The sequence below is a fragment of the Mugil cephalus genome, chromosome 1, assembly GCF_022458985.1.
Source record: "Mugil cephalus isolate CIBA_MC_2020 chromosome 1, CIBA_Mcephalus_1.1, whole genome shotgun sequence".
Taxonomy (NCBI): domain Eukaryota; kingdom Metazoa; phylum Chordata; class Actinopteri; order Mugiliformes; family Mugilidae; genus Mugil; species Mugil cephalus.
The window spans coordinates 5,983,588-6,002,071 of NC_061770.1; the positions used below are offsets into that span (position 1 = coordinate 5,983,588).

The 18,484-nt window shown below is 40.4% G+C and overlaps 1 protein-coding gene and 1 long non-coding RNA gene across 2 annotated transcripts; one reads left to right on the forward strand and one right to left on the reverse strand.

The window, feature by feature from the left end:
* Positions 1-1,395: 1,395 nt before the first annotated feature.
* On the forward strand, positions 1,396-17,232 carry LOC124998408 (natural resistance-associated macrophage protein 2-like). Its single transcript, XM_047572787.1, has 17 exons — positions 1,396-1,659; positions 2,139-2,231; positions 2,935-3,095; positions 3,194-3,316; positions 5,502-5,621; positions 7,496-7,602; positions 7,685-7,755; positions 7,855-7,922; positions 9,296-9,451; positions 9,541-9,699; positions 9,794-9,886; positions 10,523-10,642; positions 10,824-10,973; positions 12,339-12,412; positions 12,487-12,640; positions 14,215-14,356; positions 16,582-17,232. The coding sequence occupies exons 1-16, from the start codon at positions 1,641-1,643 to the stop codon at positions 14,320-14,322; spliced, it is 1,776 nt and encodes a 591-aa protein (XP_047428743.1). The 5' UTR covers positions 1,396-1,640; the 3' UTR covers positions 14,323-14,356; positions 16,582-17,232.
* On the reverse strand, positions 9,543-12,406 carry LOC124998409. Its single transcript, XR_007111056.1, has 3 exons — positions 12,270-12,406; positions 10,771-11,036; positions 9,543-9,674 (listed from the first exon to the last, which is right to left on the reverse strand). It is a non-coding gene; the product is annotated as an uncharacterized LOC124998409 (long non-coding RNA).
* Positions 17,233-18,484: the final 1,252 nt, after the last annotated feature.

Consider the following 18,484-nt stretch of genomic DNA (forward strand, 5'->3'; position numbering starts at 1 on the left):
CAGTATTCATTATATGGGAAGCTCGAACATTAGCATTAAATATAATTTGAATCCATCCAGTAGAGATGTTTCAATCTGGGTGGAAAAAATTACAATATATAATATCATATAATGTAATATAATATAATATATGCAAAAAAAAACAAGAAAAGACTATATCAATTTGAATTATACAATATGCAAAATATACAAGAATATAACAGCGCTCGGACAGTCAATGTATACAGTGTGGGCTGGGAATTAAAGAAATGCTAAAAAGTGCAAAACAAAGATGTGTGTTCAGGTGTTCAGGTATTTATCTGTGGGTGATACCCACCTGAAACTCACACGACTAATTCGACCAGAGGATGTAGTTCAGATTAACCACAGTCAAGGTGTAAACGGGGGTGAGACTATTTTGGGGAGTGACCTTAAACTTGAGTTGTAGGTGGCTGATGAATGGTGTGTCTCAGTCGACCTCCCCCGTCTATAGAAGGAGACGTGGCCTTTGTGTTACATACCTGTGCGTTGGGACATGTCTTTCGGACGTGTTGCACTGGTTCAAATACATATGTTCTGAAATCAGTTCAGCTTGTTGAGTGTTAACTGTCTAGCAGCATATCTGAAACAGAACTGAGCCAGAGTTAATGTTATTGATATTATTAGTAACACATGTTTTTCAGCTCTGATGAGTCAAAATCAATCTAGGTCAGAGGTGCAGCAGGATGACTGAACACAGATTAACAAACAAGGAGGCCATTCTCCTATTCTGAGCTTCAGCGTTTGGTTTTTAAACGCTGATGGCACAGTGGACCTACTGAGTCAGTACAATGAAGAGCAGGACAATGAACAGGACAATGGATCCTCCTGGGTGTAAATCTGTCAGCGTTTGTTGCCCCCTGGCGGCTGTTCTAGTTATGGTCCCCCTCTCCAGAACAGACTCTCTCTCTCTTTCTCTCTCTCTCTCTCTCTCGTGTGTGTGTGTGTGTGTGTGTGTGTGTGCGTGTACGAGTGTGTATGTGTACGAATAATGGTCAAAAGTGAAGTGTGTGAACAGTAGAAGTAGATATGGTGAGATACACAACCAGAACACAAAAATTTCTCCATATAACGATCCGTAATTGTATAATTTATCTATTATCAATCTTAAGTGGTTAATTTTGGAGAATGTAGTCGGAAACAATCTCTCTTCTCTTATTTTGAAAAGAAACCATTTAAAATACATTTCCATGTATGATTTAGTTTTTAGTTTTAGGTGAAGCACATGAACGTGGTGTTTTTAGTGACAAAAATAATAGATCAAAAAAATGTAATAATAAACTTCCAGCGTTTTATTGTGAAGTGATCACGTGGCTGAAACAGGAGCAACTGCGTGGAGTTCTTGTGAGAGTTTGGGGTTGAATGTGACTTTGTCCTCGGGCTGTCTTAGTGTTTCCTCCCCCTCCTCCTCCTCCTCCTTACCTGTCCGGTGACTCAACACCTCGTCGGAGGGACGATGTCCAACCTTCCTGTCATTCCCACTCCACACAGGCTCCACTGGAAACCAGAGGGAAGTGAGGAGACGGAAGAAAACCTTGATTAACTTTTTTTGTTTCTTTTACCGGAATGTGGCACAGAGGAGTGAGAGAGGTCTGAACAGCGTTTTACTCCTGCAGCACAACATGTTCTCCCCGAGTCCAGGTGAGTTCTGAATGAATTCCTCGTGGCGATGGGTCCTTGCCGGGTCTTTACATTCGTTCCTCGCTCTTCAGACTTTGTCCCCCGGCTTATTTAGTATTATGGTTTTCCGACTTTGGGTCACAGAGTTCTTACAGACTTTATCACGTTAAATTGGATTCGTTATTTCCTGTCACATCCCCATAAAAAACTGCAACAGGAACTTAAGAGATAAGATGTCATGTGTCAAACAGGATTATTATAGCTCCTTGCAAAAATGCAATTTGCAGCAGTTGCAGTCAATATCTGACAGGTTCCTAATTAATTTCCTTGACTTTAAGCATTTTAAAAACATTTTGAAACACATTTTGAAGCAGGAAATGGATGGTGGATGGGTCTGAACCAGCAGATAACCGAGGCACCTTCTTCTCATGGTTTCCTGTGTGTGAAGGATTTAGTTTTGTGTATGTTTTATCTCAGCATAATTACCCGTTTGCTCGCAGAGATAAACCTCCCCTCTGAGAACGTCCACACCGCGTGTCTGCCTCCCACTGTTCCCACAGATCAGGAGCCAGGACAACCCGGAGGAGAAGGAGGTGAGGATGTTTATTTTGTACACAGGTTTGTTTTTTTATTTTCTCATCACGGATTCATGAAATGCATGGAACCTTTTCAGCAAGAGACATTTTTTCAGCTACAAAGAGGGCTACGGGAAACAATTACTGCCACTGACAACAGAACAGAATTCCCCGCTGTGTGGAGAGAGGTGAAGCATCGGGTTGTTGTGTTTCTTTTAAAACCACAACAGACTGCTGACGTTCATGTCCAAAGCTTACATCACTCATTGCCGACCTTTTCCTCTTGCTGCAGCCTGTAAGGGTGACTGAAAGCATCCACTGGCCTTCAAGAAAAATGCGAACATTTGAAACAAAAACTCAACACAATGTTGTTACATCCACATGAATGCCAGGTCCAAAAGTGTCCCTGCAGACCATTGTGTCGTCACAAGATGGTCAACGTCATTCACTTCTCCTGTCAGTGGTTTTAATGTTGTGGCTGATCAGTCAATATTGAATGTCAGGTGAATTGTATATTGGCATGAGGTAAAAATTGCTGCTGTGTCAGCTGTTAATGGACAACTAAAGACATGAAAGACATAAACATAACCAGGGTAGCAAGGTAATCACCGTGGGAATTATCACACCAATTATAGTACGTATCCTGTTGTAAAACTGTTTTATATCTTGTGTATTTACAGACACTGCGTGAACTGTTTAATGTCATAATGTCTGTGCTCAGTCTCAGTGGATGATGTGATGGAGAAGAAAGCAGTGATCCAGACCACGTACACCCACAGAGGACGCTCCGCATCCTCAGTCTTCCAACACAGTAACAACGATGAACCTGTCGCTAGCATTTACTTTGAGCAGAAGGTCCCTGTTCCTGTGGACGACAATGAGGTAATCTGAACCGTGTGTGTGTGTGTGTGTGCGCGCTCCATCTATTAGCCCAGATTTGGTGTTGTTAGTGTTGCAGCTTGTGTTTCTGTCTCCTGTAGAGGGGGATAAGTTTCCGTAAGCTCTGGGCCTTCACTGGGCCGGGCTTCTTGATGAGTATAGCGTACCTGGACCCAGGGAACATCGAGTCTGATCTGCAGTCAGGCGCTAAAGCTGGTTTTAAGGTAACTGAGATCCGGTTGGTTTCTTCTCTGACTGATGAGGAGTGATTGATGGATGATACCCCGAGAGGAGGATCCATTCATCTGTTATCTAGTTGTGTCGAGGGTCGCACAGCCTTTTTCTGCTGGCATTAGGCGAGAAGGGGACACGTCTTGGATCTACCTAACCTGACCGCTGACTGCTACAACTATGGATTGTTTTAATGAAACATTTGGTTGATATCAGATTGGATATTTATCAGATAATAGGGAAAAGATACTGAAGTCCACCATGTTGTGCCCAACTATCCTACTTCATGCAACAAACCACACAAAACCCTTAAATATAAAATCTGCAGTAATGTAACGACAAGGACCTTAAATCAGTAATCTGATATGTGTTCCTAATCTGTTAAATTGTTTCTGGAAAAGAACTTGGTCATTCAGTCTTAATTATAACTGTAATTTAACTTAATCTGTTACATTACAAATGACTGATGTCCAGTTCAAGTCGACAACATTTTATTCAGTGCACATCAAGTGAAGTTTTATGTTTGCAGTTTGAAAGTAAGCCTATAAGAAAAAAAACTTTGCAACAAACAGTACCTAAAGATTTTAGTATATCAGTTTAACATATTCATTATAATTAGCAACACACTGGATGTATATTTAAAAAAAAAAAATCTGATCCATAAAATCAGTTTTAGCTCAGCTTAGTTGGTCAGATTCAGATGAAAGAACGTGTAATTCTTACTGACCCTAAACCTCTGTAGCTGTATATATTAATGAAATTTGTGATATCACAACATGCTATTGCAATAATTAATTACTTAATATGTTTACCTAACTAGACTGTTTTGTTTAGGTCACAAAACCCGTGACGTTTTAAAAGAGGAAATAAATCGCTTCTTTTATGAATGAAAAGTAGCTTAACCTGACCTCCTGAAGGTGGCCAGTGTTAGATTATGTTTATCAAATCACACATCTGTAAGGGTTGAAATACCCACGGGTTGTGGCCCAGATGGACAAAAATAACAAAATAAAAAAAATAACAATTATGCCTCTGAGCAAACATGACATTGACAAAACACTGCATGTTGTTAGCGTGAGAGACAGTTAATGACTTAGTGTATTTACACACGTCTTCAGTAAACACTTGATGCCGTCTCTAACTGTCTTTGCTGTCACACTCTCATACCACTATTAATAATACGTTTTAACACTGAAGGACAGACCAGTCTCACGCCCTCTAAAACCTGACTGGACCTTGTGGAGTCTCACGTTGCTGCAAAGTTTAACAAAAGTGAACTTTACCCTGTGAAAAGCCTGAAACCCCTGGCTATTCATAGAGTCTTTAAGCCTGACTGAGCCTGAAGTGTCAGTCCTACCTGTCAGTTCAGTCTAATGGGAGCCCTCCAGGTTTTAATGCACTGCATACCTTCAGACATGAATAACAAAACACCATACTCACAATAATGTACCCCAATGTCTCAGTATTTTGTGTGTGTATACACTACTGGTCAAAAGGTTTAGAGCAGCATCAGTATCCTGTGGTATATTTGGTCGGAGAGAGAATATGACCCAAAGCTTTAGTCCAAGCTACACCAGAACTATCTCAGGATAAAAATCAAGATGGAAAGCCTGAAAACCTTGGTCCAGTCTATAGACTATATAAGTGTAGTGTATATACTGTATAAATATATATATATAGAGAGAGTCTTCAATGAATGTGTCATTCATCTGGACAGTTTAAAAGCAAATCTTCAAAGCTTGATATGAAAATAAAGTTACACTTCTGTTACATTTTTTGAGTTTTCCACGAACACAAATGAAGCATGTTGTAAAAGAGGAAGTAGCTGCGGATGGTAAATCATCATTGTTAGAGGATTCCCGCTCTGCGTCCAAGCTTTTGTAAACTGTATATCAGGTACATGTGGCCTAAAATCAGTGGCCTCTCTTGATTAAAAAAAAAAAGTTGCAAAATTGATGCAGAGGAGGCTTAAAGTCGTTCTACATGGTCACAGCTCACAGACGAAGCCATAAACTAGTCACCAGACATGACTCCCCACACAGACATGTCGAAAAATAGAAACAGTTTTCTTAGTGATTTCACAGGTTTCCAGAGTTTCGTTTACATCTACAGGTTCTGGTATTATATGCGAACATGTTTGAATTTCTTTGAACTCATGCGATGCTCTTGTCCTATCAGCTCCTCTGGGTGCTGCTGGGAGCCACCATTATCGGCTTGCTGCTGCAGCGGCTGGCGGCTCGGTTGGGAGTCGTCACCGGGATGCACCTGGCTGAAGTCTGCCACCGCCAGTATCGCACTGTGAGATATGAATAACATGACTTCCCGTTTTCACTTCCTGTGTTCATTGGCCTGTCATTCACATATATAGTCCACCTGCTTCATTGCATTAGTTGTTGCAGTGCTCTGTAAGAGCAAAACGTTAACTTAAAACTAAATGTGACCTAAATGTTACCTTATACTTTAGTTGAGGATAAATTTTAAATCCAGTTCATTAGAAATGCCTCCCTAGTTCCTGAGGGAGGAAACCGACTGCTAACCACATGTCTAAAAATCATGTGACTGCTCCATCTCCTCTCTGAAGCCACTACCTTGCCGTTTTAACAGGCAGTGATAAATAAGTGAGAAATATAAAGAGCTACATGGATGGAGCAGCATCTTAACTTCGCACCTGTTAATTTCATCAAAATATACGCTGACTCTGCAAAACTATACACGTACATGTACAGTTCACAGGTGGACTAGTCTTCATTGTTTTCTATCATGCGTTTTCTACAGTTCATAAAAATTACTAGAAATGTCAGATCAGCAAAACAGTTGTTGTTGCTCATCAGGCTGGAAAAGGTTACAAAACCACCTCTAAAGAGTTTGGAATCCACAAATCCACAGCCAGGCAGATTGAGAAAAATTGGAGGAGATTTAAAGTGACAAAGGCCCCATTCAGGCCTTGCTTTAACCTCCCGAGACCCGAGCTTTTATTTGGTCTGTGTTTTTAATTTCTCCACAGTATTTGGGATTAGCAGGAAGATGTATACAGTACTAAGATGTATAAAAACTAAGCATCATCTTTAAACAGGAGGTAGAAGTTTTTGGAAAATTGATGTCTTCATATGTGGACATTGGGATTATTTAGATTATATTACTTATATTACAATACAGTTACTCAATGTGTGACAAAATATAAAACAGTTTATGTTAATACCTGAACATGGCTGAACAAAGACAGAACAATAAAGTCCCAACGTCCTCAAAGGAGTATTTGCTAATTAGCGACGTTGTAGCTCATTGCTATTGATAAAATTTGTTACATTTTTGTGTCATATCAAACTAGAAATGTTACTAAGAATAAATAAATAAGTTTCAACCGTAAAATTCAATGATGTTTTCTCCCTCATCCACTTTTGTCCTGTGACCGTCTGAAGAATGAATCTGCTACTATGTCTTTGCACCGAGTGTATAGTGTATTGACCCTTTGTAACCACCAGATGGCAGACTAAAGCGTCCACTGTAAGTGAAGAAGAATGAGCTGCGATAAAACCTAAAAACTTAATGTCCCCATATGAGGACCCAGGGTTTCAGGAAGTTTCAGATTAATGTGTGTCCTGGATTGTTTTTTTTAAATTATTTTTTGTTCTTAAAAAATATATTTGTTGGAATTTTATATCCCTGCAAGCTTGTGGCATTGATGAGTGTAGCAGGGTAAGTATGAAAAGAAGCAGACTTCATTTGTGCAGGATTGATGAGTGTTGTTGTGTGGGTGGGGCTGTGTCAGCTCATGGGAGCAGTAAATTTGTATTGTTCGATGGGGTGTACGCTCTGTCAGAAGGTGGATGGACAAACCGGTGGTGTTCAGGGTGTGTGGGATCTTTGATGATGTTGGTAACTTTCTTTGTCACAAATTCGTGTCTAAACCGCTGGAACTCTTTCAAGCTTTTAAAATGGAACCTTTTGTGAAGTTTAAAGCTGCACAGGTGACAAACTTATGAGATGGATCAAATCTCATAAAAATAATAATAAAAAATAGTATAAAAGAAATAAAAATATGTGAACGCAGGCTTTTGAAGATAAAAAAAAATCACTGTTATAATTCTGCATAGCCACATTAAATGTTCTCGGGATATTAAACATGATGTGTAAACTCATGTGACTGATTCTGTCCCATGGCCTCCGTCCAGGTGCCTCGTATCCTCCTGTGGTTGATGGTGGAGCTGGCTATCATTGGCTCAGACATGCAGGAGGTCATCGGCTGCGCCATCGCTTTCAACCTCCTCTCCTCTGGCAGGTGGTGCATCCAGACGCAATTTCCAAGCATTTTAAAATGACTCTATGTTGATGATTCCTGCTGTGTGTGCTCTCAAACACAGGATCCCGTTGTGGGGTGGCGTCCTCATCACCATCATCGACACATTTGTCTTCCTTTTCTTGGACAAGTATGGTGGGTTGTTTTGTTTTTTTTGGTCACACTCTGGTGCGATAATCATTTAAATTACAGAGATACGCAATAAATGAAGCACACTCATTTCCTTCTCTGCAGGCCTGAGGAAGCTGGAAGCCTTTTTTGGTTTGCTCATTACCGTCATGGCCATTACCTTTGGATATGAGGTACAAACATCTGCACACATGAGTGTGTTTTAATCTTAAACTTAATGGTGAACGACTACTTAATCATCTGGTTTTCAACATTGATTGACCCGAACGTGTAATTTGATCTTCACAGAAGTCACAGTACACATGGACACTGTGAACTTAAACTCATAACACTCTCGACTCTATTGAAGTCCTTCCACAGTAACTCTATTGGTTTAATACAGCTCTCAGTGAATTCAGTCCTGGTTGTTTTTGCGACACACTATGGCCATTTCAAATAAGAATTCAGGCAGTTTACCTTTATCCATCATTTGGTAAGCCTGATCCACAGAGGCCCCCCCCCTCAACCCATAGGACCCAAAGACCCCCACTAACAACATCCTGTTACCAGACACCACAGGACACCCTCAGAGGACACATGTCCATTCTCTGATTAATCACAACTGCTTTGGAGACACAAGGGAGACCAACACACTATTAGTAGGTCATAGGTCATAATGTTATGGCTTATCGTTGTAGTGGACGTATAGATCAATGAGTGTCGGAGCAGGCAGAAGACACAAGGCAAGACAAGTGAGTGTAATCACATGGGAGAGAAAAGATGGGAAGTAAAACTAACTTCAGACACCTTCTAAGGAGCTTTACCCAACAACTCAATTATCTCAGGCTGGTTATGGATTGTCCGGTGTTTTATTTTTTTATAATTGTAACCTTCATCTTGTGTCACTGACTTGACCCAGGTTAAGTAACTCATTAGCAGTTTCTTTTGGCAAAGTTTAAGAGTGGCTTCTCGTGTGGTGTCCTGCCACAGACACCTTTCCTCTTTAATGATTTGCAAGTTGTAGACTTATAAACGAGGATGTTGACTAACTTCAGTGATTCTTTTAGAGTTGTAGCTGTTACTCTGGCTTTCCTTTTTGCTCCACTGAGCATTGTGTGAGGGTCAAACGGTAGCTGCAGTACGAGACAGTTGGTGCACATGTGAGCTGATGAATATCTAAATGTGAGTTAACTTAGCTGGCCTTTACAGGTTTCAGAAGACCAATGGAACTTAAGCAAAGTAGCTGTAACCCACACCTCCATCTTGGTTTCATTGACTAGACCCCAGGTTAAGTAGCTCCTGACTTGAACCAAGGAATTCACTCACATATACTTTATACGAGAACGATACAAAGATTTCACTGCTGTGTGTTGATATGTATTGTGCCTGTGAGAAGTATGAAGATCTGACAACGTTAAAATGTTCCAGATCCTATAAATTTCAGTAAGAACATGACAATTGCATGTGATCAGTGTCAGTCATGGTCAGTAAACACAGAAAGGAGAAGCATCAGCATGTGGATGTATCTATAAGACTTTGTGTTATAAGTGTCTGCTCTGTGGCCCAGTACGTGACGGTGGCTCCAGACCAAGGCCAGCTGCTGAAGGGGATGTTTGTGCCGTACTGCGAGGGCTGCGGTCCCATCCAGGTGGCTCAGGCTGTCGGCATCGTGGGCGCCGTCATCATGCCGCACAACATTTACCTCCACTCTGCTCTCGTCAAGGTCAGGCACTAATGAAAGCGTCCTTTCTTTTTGATCGGCTCTGTCCAACCCGTGTCAGCTGACGAGTCAGTGTCCACATGTTCCCTCAGTCTCGAGAGGTGGATCGATCGAACAAGAAAGAGGTGAGAGAAGCCAACAAATATTTCTTCATCGAGTCGACCATCGCGCTCTTCGTCTCGTTCCTCATCAATGTGTTTGTGGTGGCTGTGTTTGCCGAGGCTTTCTACGAGCGGACAAACATAGAGGTGGTGAGTATCACTGCCGCCGCTCTAGATAGATAGATAGATAGATCTAATGTTATTTTTCTTTTAATGAGTTATTTTTCCTTTAAATTTCTTTCAGTTCGAGGTCTGCAATCGAACAGGAAGCCCCTATTCTACTCTAGAGCTATTCCCTCTAAACAACGAAACTCTGGAGGTGGACATCTACAAAGGGGTACGATTTCACTACAAATTTAGGTGCAACTGACTGATTAGTTTTTGTAGATAAATGCGGTGAATGAAGACAACCTTTAGTGGACTGTCTGCTGTATATGAGCACATGCAGACATACATAGAAAAGCTGGCATAATAAACCTAAACCTATGTGCATTTACAGGGTGTAGCTTATGTTTTGGGTAAATTATACTGTTGGATATGTGTACAACATATTCTAAAAGAGTTGAGCATTATTCCATTTCAAACATTTATTTAAACCTCAGAAATAACATGTAACAATTTCTATTAACATATAAGATACAGAAGAGTTTTTTGTGTTTTTGTGCGTTTTTTCTGTTTGTGTTAGACGTTTTCTACTATAACTGAAGAGTTTATTGATACCTAGAAGACTATTTCAGTTCATTCTGAGAAATAACAAATAAAAACCTTTGACTTTTGGTCCAAGATGCGAAATGCATTTTTGGAAATTTGTGAGAAAATTTAAATGAACGGCATCCAGACAATTAACATTAACAGTAATTGTGTTGTGTTGTTTTTGTTCTGTAGTACTGGGGGTCTGTATTTATTTTGCTGGTCCATGTAACTCCTCTCTCTGATTTATGGACTGCTGTCTCTGTGCGTGTGCCTGTAACAGGGAGTGGTGCTGGGTTGTTTCTTCGGCTCGGCAGCGCTCTACATTTGGGCCGTGGGGATCCTCGCAGCTGGTCAGAGCTCCACCATGACGGGAACGTACTCCGGCCAGTTTGTTATGGAGGTCAGAGGAGGAGGAGGACGGGGAGGAATCAGCAGTGCATAATAACGATAATGATTTAAAAGTGAAATATTTTTCCCTGTAATGATTTTTTTCTTTATGTTCATGTTTTGGCATTTACAAAAACTTACCACTTATAACTTATATACTCTTATTGTAAAACACGTGTTGTCCCTCTCCTCAGGGCTTCTTGAACCTGCGCTGGTCGCGTTTCGCTCGGGTTTTGCTGACCCGCTCCATCGCCATCACTCCCACTCTGCTGGTGGCCATTTTCCAGGACGTGCGGCACCTGACGGGCATGAACGACTTCCTGAATGTGCTGCAGAGCATGCAGGTCAGCCTCACACAAGCATTCCACAACACTGCCCCACCCGTCTCTGAGGTGCATTTCTTAAACCTGCAGCACAAAAGGAGGTCATTAACGTAACTAAGATACAAAAGCAGGTTCCAGTTTCAGTTTTGGATTCAGTTCCAGCACGGTAAGATAACCACATTCACAAAAGAGCTTTGAGACAACTCCTAAACTAGGAGAATAGATGAAATTGACAGATCAGTGAATGTAGTCAGTATGTCTACAGTGGTGAACGGGTGTCTGGATTGTGTTGGTGAATAAATCGGTGCAGAAATATTGTATTTGTTGCTCTAAATGACACATCCGTTTGAGCAGGAAATTTACTCCTGACCTGAAGTCCTGGTTTGATGTCCATTTACATCTAATTCATGACTGGCATGTACATAAATCAGCATATAGCAATGACACTCCTTGACACTCATCAGCAGGACACACACACACACACACACAAACAGTTTAGAAACAACTAAATAAACGTTAAAAACAACACAAGGTGTTGACCTGACCTCCAAATTCACTACATCTGTGAGATGATTCACAGAGGCCCCTCCCCTCAACCCATAGGACCCAAAGACCCCCACTAACAACATTCTGTTACCAGACACCACAGGACACCCTCAGGAGGACCATGTCCATTCTCTGATGAGTCACAACTGTATTGGAGGCACAAGGGAGACCTACACAATATTAGGAAGGTGATCATAATGTTGTGCCTGATCAGTGTGTGAAACCCTGAATGAAACCACAGATTTGTGATGGTTTACCGCAGTTAAGTTTTTTGTCTTTGTCATATTCAGCTTGATCAGGTTGTGTTCAGGTGATGGGTTCACTCATTACAGAATATTCCGTTGCTTTACCTTCAAAAACTTTCTTTAACGGTATATTTTGGGTCACTGTGAAGCACCGTCCGTTCAACTCTGCTTCATCTGGCCGAATCTGAGCAGATATTATTTATCTCTATACAAATCACTGGGCTTCTTCTGTCTTCTGTCTCATCATCAATAAAGACTTGTGTTCTCCATAGATTTGTCTTCCCATCATTCTGCTACAGGTTGATCTGAGTTCTATTTGTCTGAAGAATGCTGTTTTTGGACTTTGATTGATTGACTGATATTTTTACATATATAAATAAACATTATAACACAATTTTATGTGCCCTAAATACAGCGCAAGCAGACATAAAGATAAAAGATACATTCAGAAGGAAATAATCATTTTACTAATCACACAAAGGAACCACAGCGCCTCCCAGTGGCCAGAGTGGGGAACAGTTTGTACCTGAGTAAAGGACTTGAAGTGGGATCACTGTATTGTAGTGTAATCCCTCTTCTTCTTCATGTCTCCTAGTTGCCGTTCGCCCTCATCCCCGTCCTCACGTTCACCAGCTTGCCATCTCTCATGCACGAGTTTGCCAACGGACTGTAAGTTTGTTTGAGTCATCAGATTCCTCTCGTTTTCTTGTTTCCTCCTTCCAACGTGTTCATTCTTTCTGCAGGGTGTTTAAGATAGGAGGAGGCCTGGTGATCCTGATCGTGTGCATCATCAACATGTACTTCGTCGTGATCTATGTGACCGCGCTTAATAGCGTGTGGCTCTACGTGCTGGCGGCGTTCCTCTCCATAGCATACCTGTCATTTGTGGGATACTTGGTAGGTGACGTCAGGTTGTAGGAGGAACTGATATTTAAGTGGTTGCACTTTGTGAAGCTAAAACCTGTTCCAGCGTCACGAGGTTAAACTACACAGACTGTCAACAACCTGGACTTTGTTGTAAAGATGAGTTGTTTGTCTTATTCTAATTAATTTTGACAAAATGAAATGTCCTGCTCATGCAAGTTGGTTAAAAATATTTAATTTAAAACTAATCAGAATCTATATTATTTATATTGTTATCTATTATTATTAGTATTATTCCCTTATATGTATAACACTATAAAACATACAAAATATATATATATATATAAAAAAAAATGTCCGGCATTGCCTGGACCCAACACCCATAGATTGGAGACGAAAAAATAAGGGTTTATTTCACCAAAAAACAGAAAGAAAGAAAAAAAAACACAGAAGGCACTAGGTGAGACATGGTGAGCCCTTGCAGCTGAAAAGTGGCTGGTGTCTTCTCGGGCCTCTTCAGCAACGTCCTTTATGGCGGTTTACCAGCTAAAGACACTTGTAATGCCACTGCAAGGCCAGTAGGGGTGCAGAGGAGCGTAACGCGTTCACAAAGTGCGGTCATGTAACTCATCCGCACAGGTTATGTGTGTGAAACATATTTCGATTTATGAGGATGGAAGAGTCTGTGCATGTGTGTGAGTGGAGGCTTGTTTATGAGTCCAGCTGTGGCTCTGATAAAAAAAACAAGTGCCTGTAAGAGGACGTTCAGGAAAACAGAGAAACCTTTTGTATCGTATTTCCCCACAGTAAAAAGTGAGCTGATATGACAATGTATCATTAATTCTGACTATTCATGTGATAATCAGTCAATCATTTTATTATTTTTTTTTGTACTGTTATTTTTTTCTTGTAGGTCAGTATCATTGAAACAAATATCTTTTTTTTTTTTTTTTTTTTAGACAAACAAGGAATTTGAAAATGTCAGCTCAGTCACTGGAAAATCATTATTGACATTTTTAGGCCAAATAAAGATATTGTGTGCATTAGTGATGTGATTTAGCCAACTGGGTTAGATGTTTTCATGCATGTTGCGAAACGTCTTCCGTATTACAGTCACTTCAGAAAGTATTCTTTCACTGTTCGCACACACACGCACACGTTACACATTTTTCCTTCAATTTACAAAATAACAAAGACAGAGAATGTGTTTGAGAAATGTTTGCATATCATTTACATAAGTATTCAGAACCTAAATTCAGTACTTTGTTGAAGCCTTTTGTCGGCAGCTTCCAGACTCCTTGACTAAGTCTCTGCAGGATTTGCACACCTAGTTTGGGGCAATTTACTCCTCCTATCCTCTCAAGCTTTGTCGGACTGGGTGGGAAGTTTCTAAAACGCCATTTCAGGCCTCTCCACTGACGAGTTTAAGTGGGCTAAACTGGGCTTTGGCTGGTTGTTCTCAAGGACAGTCAGTAACATGCCCTGAAGACAGTCCAGTGGGTCTGCTTACTTTCTGAAGTGACCGTTTAACGTGACAAATTCACGTTTCCAGTTTGTATTGAACTTTTGTCTGATGATCGTTTAAATGTGTGTTTGTTGTGCTTCAGGCGTGGTTGTGTCTCATAGCTCTGGGGGTGTCCTGGCTGGACTGGACCAAAAGGGAAGGGAACGACAACAGCATCCTGATCGAGCAGCAGCCGGAGACTGACCTCTGAATCTATTATGGACGTCCACCTCAAAAGAACAGCTGTGAGAAATCTGACTGACTTTGTACTGCGCTGTTTTTTTTTGTTGTTTTTTTTTTGTTTTTTTTTTACTGCTGTTTTATTTATACTACAAACTCCTCCAGATAAAACTTGATGTTTTTATGGTGCTACATGCACGTTTAATGAGAAATCAAGAAACCTTTTGTAACTGTTTGTATTTTCACTACACTTACTGTTTAAAACACTGATTTTACAGAGTTACATGAGTTACATAGAATAACACACAACACAGATCACCTATTCGAATGATACCCACATTTCTAATCTCAGTTGTTACACTTAGTAACAAGTATTTTATGTTTTAGAGACTTATACCTTTAACTTTTCCTTTCAGTACCAAAGCAAATTGAGAGTGCTCCACAAAGGACAAGTCAAGTCGGTTTTATTTTGAAAACTGTATATCACATATTTACCTCAAGGAGGTTTCCAATGTGTGCAGCAAACCCAATTCAGAGAAGGATAAAAACACATTTAAATGGGGGAAAACACAGAAGAAACAGCAATTTAGAGGGCAAAATTATAGAATTAAATCTGAGCACTGTAGGACAAGGCTTTCAACATAAAAAGCGAGAAATTCAATTAATAAAATCAATAAAAAAAAAAAACAAAGACAAGCTAAGAGTGGATTAAACTAATGAAATGGGAGAATACAGATTGCAGATAGCCTGCTTAATAAAGATTGATTAAAAGTGCCAAATGAACTATATTCAATGTTTGTTCTAGTTATGTGTGGAAAAAACAGAATCCAGCTTAACCACGTAAAACCTTGGCTCAAAGTGTTCAGTAGACAATTTTTCCTGAGAGGTCTGAATAAACCGATTAACCCGACAAATGTTTCACAAACCACCAGAAGTATTTCAGAACCTTTTATTCAGTCTGCAGTTCCTCTTTCCGTCACAAGGGGGTGCTGCAGGCTGCCAGAGAGCGAGACTCCTCAGATACTGTAAACATCTCACAACCACTGCTTACAACATAACACAACACATGAAAGGCCATAGCCTATTATGTTGTATGCATGTTGTGTTGTTACAGAAGCAACATTATTATTGTGTTAAACCAAATTAAAACAGTCACAATTATAGGATTTGATTGCAATACTGCAGCATGGGCATTGAGACTTGGCTGGTGTCTGACATGCCTGTGGTGGTGGCATGTCTGAAGAGTTGCAACCATTGTGTAACTGAGCAAGCGCTGCTGGTTTCACTGTTGTTTCAAATTCCAGCCGTGAAGTGCTTCAGCGTGTGGAAAGCTGAGGAAAGGCGGATGGACAGGTTTTTCTTTGCATTGTGGCGGGGAACTTTTTTCTTTTTCTTTTTTTTTTTCTTCCTTTCTTTTGCTCTCTCCCTGTCATGGAGGCAGAGTTATGTAAGTGAGGAGAGTCTTCCCACCTCCCCTCTCTGTTTTTGTTTTTCTCAATGAGCCAATGTCTCCCTGCCTAGGCCTCACAGCCTGTCCAGTAGGCCCCTTTCCTGGAAACATAGCCTAGCAGAGGCCACTCAGGGGCAGGCCTGCGAGGTGGGAGAGGGGAAGGAGGATGGTGGTGGTGGTGGTGGTGGGGGGGGGGGGGTTGCTCTTCCAGCAAATCACATGATTGTGGACCCTACCGTCCCAGCCCTATGTGAGGCTCAGATGCTGCAAGCACATTTCAGCAGTTAGTTTGTCATCAGCGTGACTGGATGTTGCTAATGCATGGCAGAGTGCATGCGGCCGTAAGTACGCTGTAGACTCCCAGGTGTGAAATGCAGAAATAGAACCACAAGGCCTGGAGGACTCTGCATGTGTGTAATCTGTTTTGTGTTCATTTTTGTCACATGTTAATTGAGTGGCATATTCAAAATTGACTCGTGAAAACTGCTCAAGGATTTAATTAATTGTATTTTAACCAATTTCTACTGATATGTAGGTTAATAATTTATTTTTTGCTGAAAATGTTCTCGTCACGTTTGTTAATTCAGAAAACACAGAGGCACCGCACAATTTCCCCAATGTAGCATCAATTAAAGACTGTCTTAAATGTGTTGTTGAATTGGGAATGTACACAATAAACTGCGTAACAATAAACACAAATTCTGTGATTTAACTGTGGCAAAACAAGTCTGTTTTGATTTTATCTTAAGCTGCCTGTGCATTAGTTCTGCAGACTGACGGAAGGTGGATGTGGATTTATACGAGTTGCACGTGCTTTGAACATTTTTTTTTTTTTTTTAGGGGTTCTCAGGCCGGGGGCCTCCTTAACAGCAGCTGACCCCTCTGCTCTGTGCCTTCTCACAGGAATGCGACCAGGAAAAAGAAGCACCAGAAAGCAGGCAAAGATAATGAATTTAAAGCTGATCTAGTAAACAGCGGCATCAGCCTTAAACCGCATGACATTTTCCAGCTGTGCGGTCCATACTTACTCTGTATATATTTTTACACACATCTGTCAGTGCTGTCTTAAAATGTCCGACTCCAGGAATGCAAACAGCGAGGCCATTCGTGTTTATGTCTTGCATTGTGGCCACTGTGGGCACTGGCTCAGCTCAGGGTGTAATGGGCCCACATGTGTTAGAGAGCGGACCGGCTCAACTCTTGCTTTATTAACATGTTTATTTGTTTTTTCTCCCACTCAGCAGCCTTATGTGTGATTTACATGTGTGTTTAAATATAGCAGATTGCTTAATTTCCCACTGTCCAGTTGGAGAATCACTCGGAGGTCTTTAAACCTTAAACCGGAGGATATGGAGGCGCTGCAGAATGTGTTTGACCACAATTCCCAACCCACTTTTGTTTATTTGAGCAAAGTGAAAGAACTGATCTGTAGCTGGTTGAGGTGTACTCAGTGAAATTATTAGAAAATAAACAGGATTTGTCTGAAATGTATTTATTGAAATACACAACTGTTTCTGTGCTTTTTTCATCCCTAATTTATAATTAGATTTAGGAGGAAATAATGAGTGTTTTTTTTTTAAATGTTGTGACACTGGTCTTTATTTATATATGATGCAACTGTGGTACAATGTGTATGGCCTGCAGCCTCATGGTAAAGCGCAGTAACTGCAGCAGAGGTTGTGTGCATTGTTTCACAAATGTAAGATTACCGCAGCACAGTGCATCCAAGAGCTGAAGACTCCACCACACACACACACAAACGCACACAAGCAGTCTACAGGCAAAACAACTTACTTTTACTATTGTGTCAATAAAAGGAAGCGAAATGAGAGAGAAAATGAAAGGAGCCTGGGTCATTGGTTTCATTCTGCCCTCTGTTACCTCCACACATGAGGCTCTACCAGGCTCTACTTCGTGAAGCCATTCCACCCAGCTCATATGGTGATGTTCAACGAAGCCTGCTGGGGTCCATCAGATGAAGGAATAGTGGAAAACTCTTCCTGTGACACGCATCATAGGTAAACTATGACTATTTACAGTTTGAAGGGAAATAATGTAACTATAGTTAAAGTTGTAGATGAACACATCAACATAATTAGAACTGCTCATTTCTAGTGTATTGTTATTAAGTCTTTCTACTGCTTGTAAATTGTAAATGAAGGAAGTAGAGATAATTTATGAGCTACATAAATACAATAATTCTTCAGTAATACATATATATATACGGCATTGATTCACTTTATATATATTATTCGGGCAGATTTTTTTTTGTTTGTTTTTGTTTTGTTTTCTGTATGATTTACCTGCTAGTCAGAGGTTATAATTCATAAAAACAGAAAGTAATTGTGTTTTAAAGTGAAAGGGAAAGCAAAATAAAATAAATAAATAAATAATCATCATGATCTTAAGAACAAATACGCATTAAATGTAATGATAAACCATAATTGTTGGAATAATCGTGGTGGTTTGGTGTATTTCCTAAGCCATAATTAGTAATAATTACATTCCTCTCCTCCTTTGATTTTTTTTTCGATTTAAAAAACAAAATGCGCGTGCACAAAAAAAATTTATCTGATAAGTTTAAAAGTAAAGAAAAAACTCTAGCCATCTTGTCTTGTCTACTGACAGAGTTGAGTTGGCTAACGTTTGTTTATTTATTTTTTAATAATTTACAAACAACGTGATCTCATTTGTACCAGCAGCGCTGGAATGTGTTCGGTGCGGCGCGTGCTGGACTGGGAGG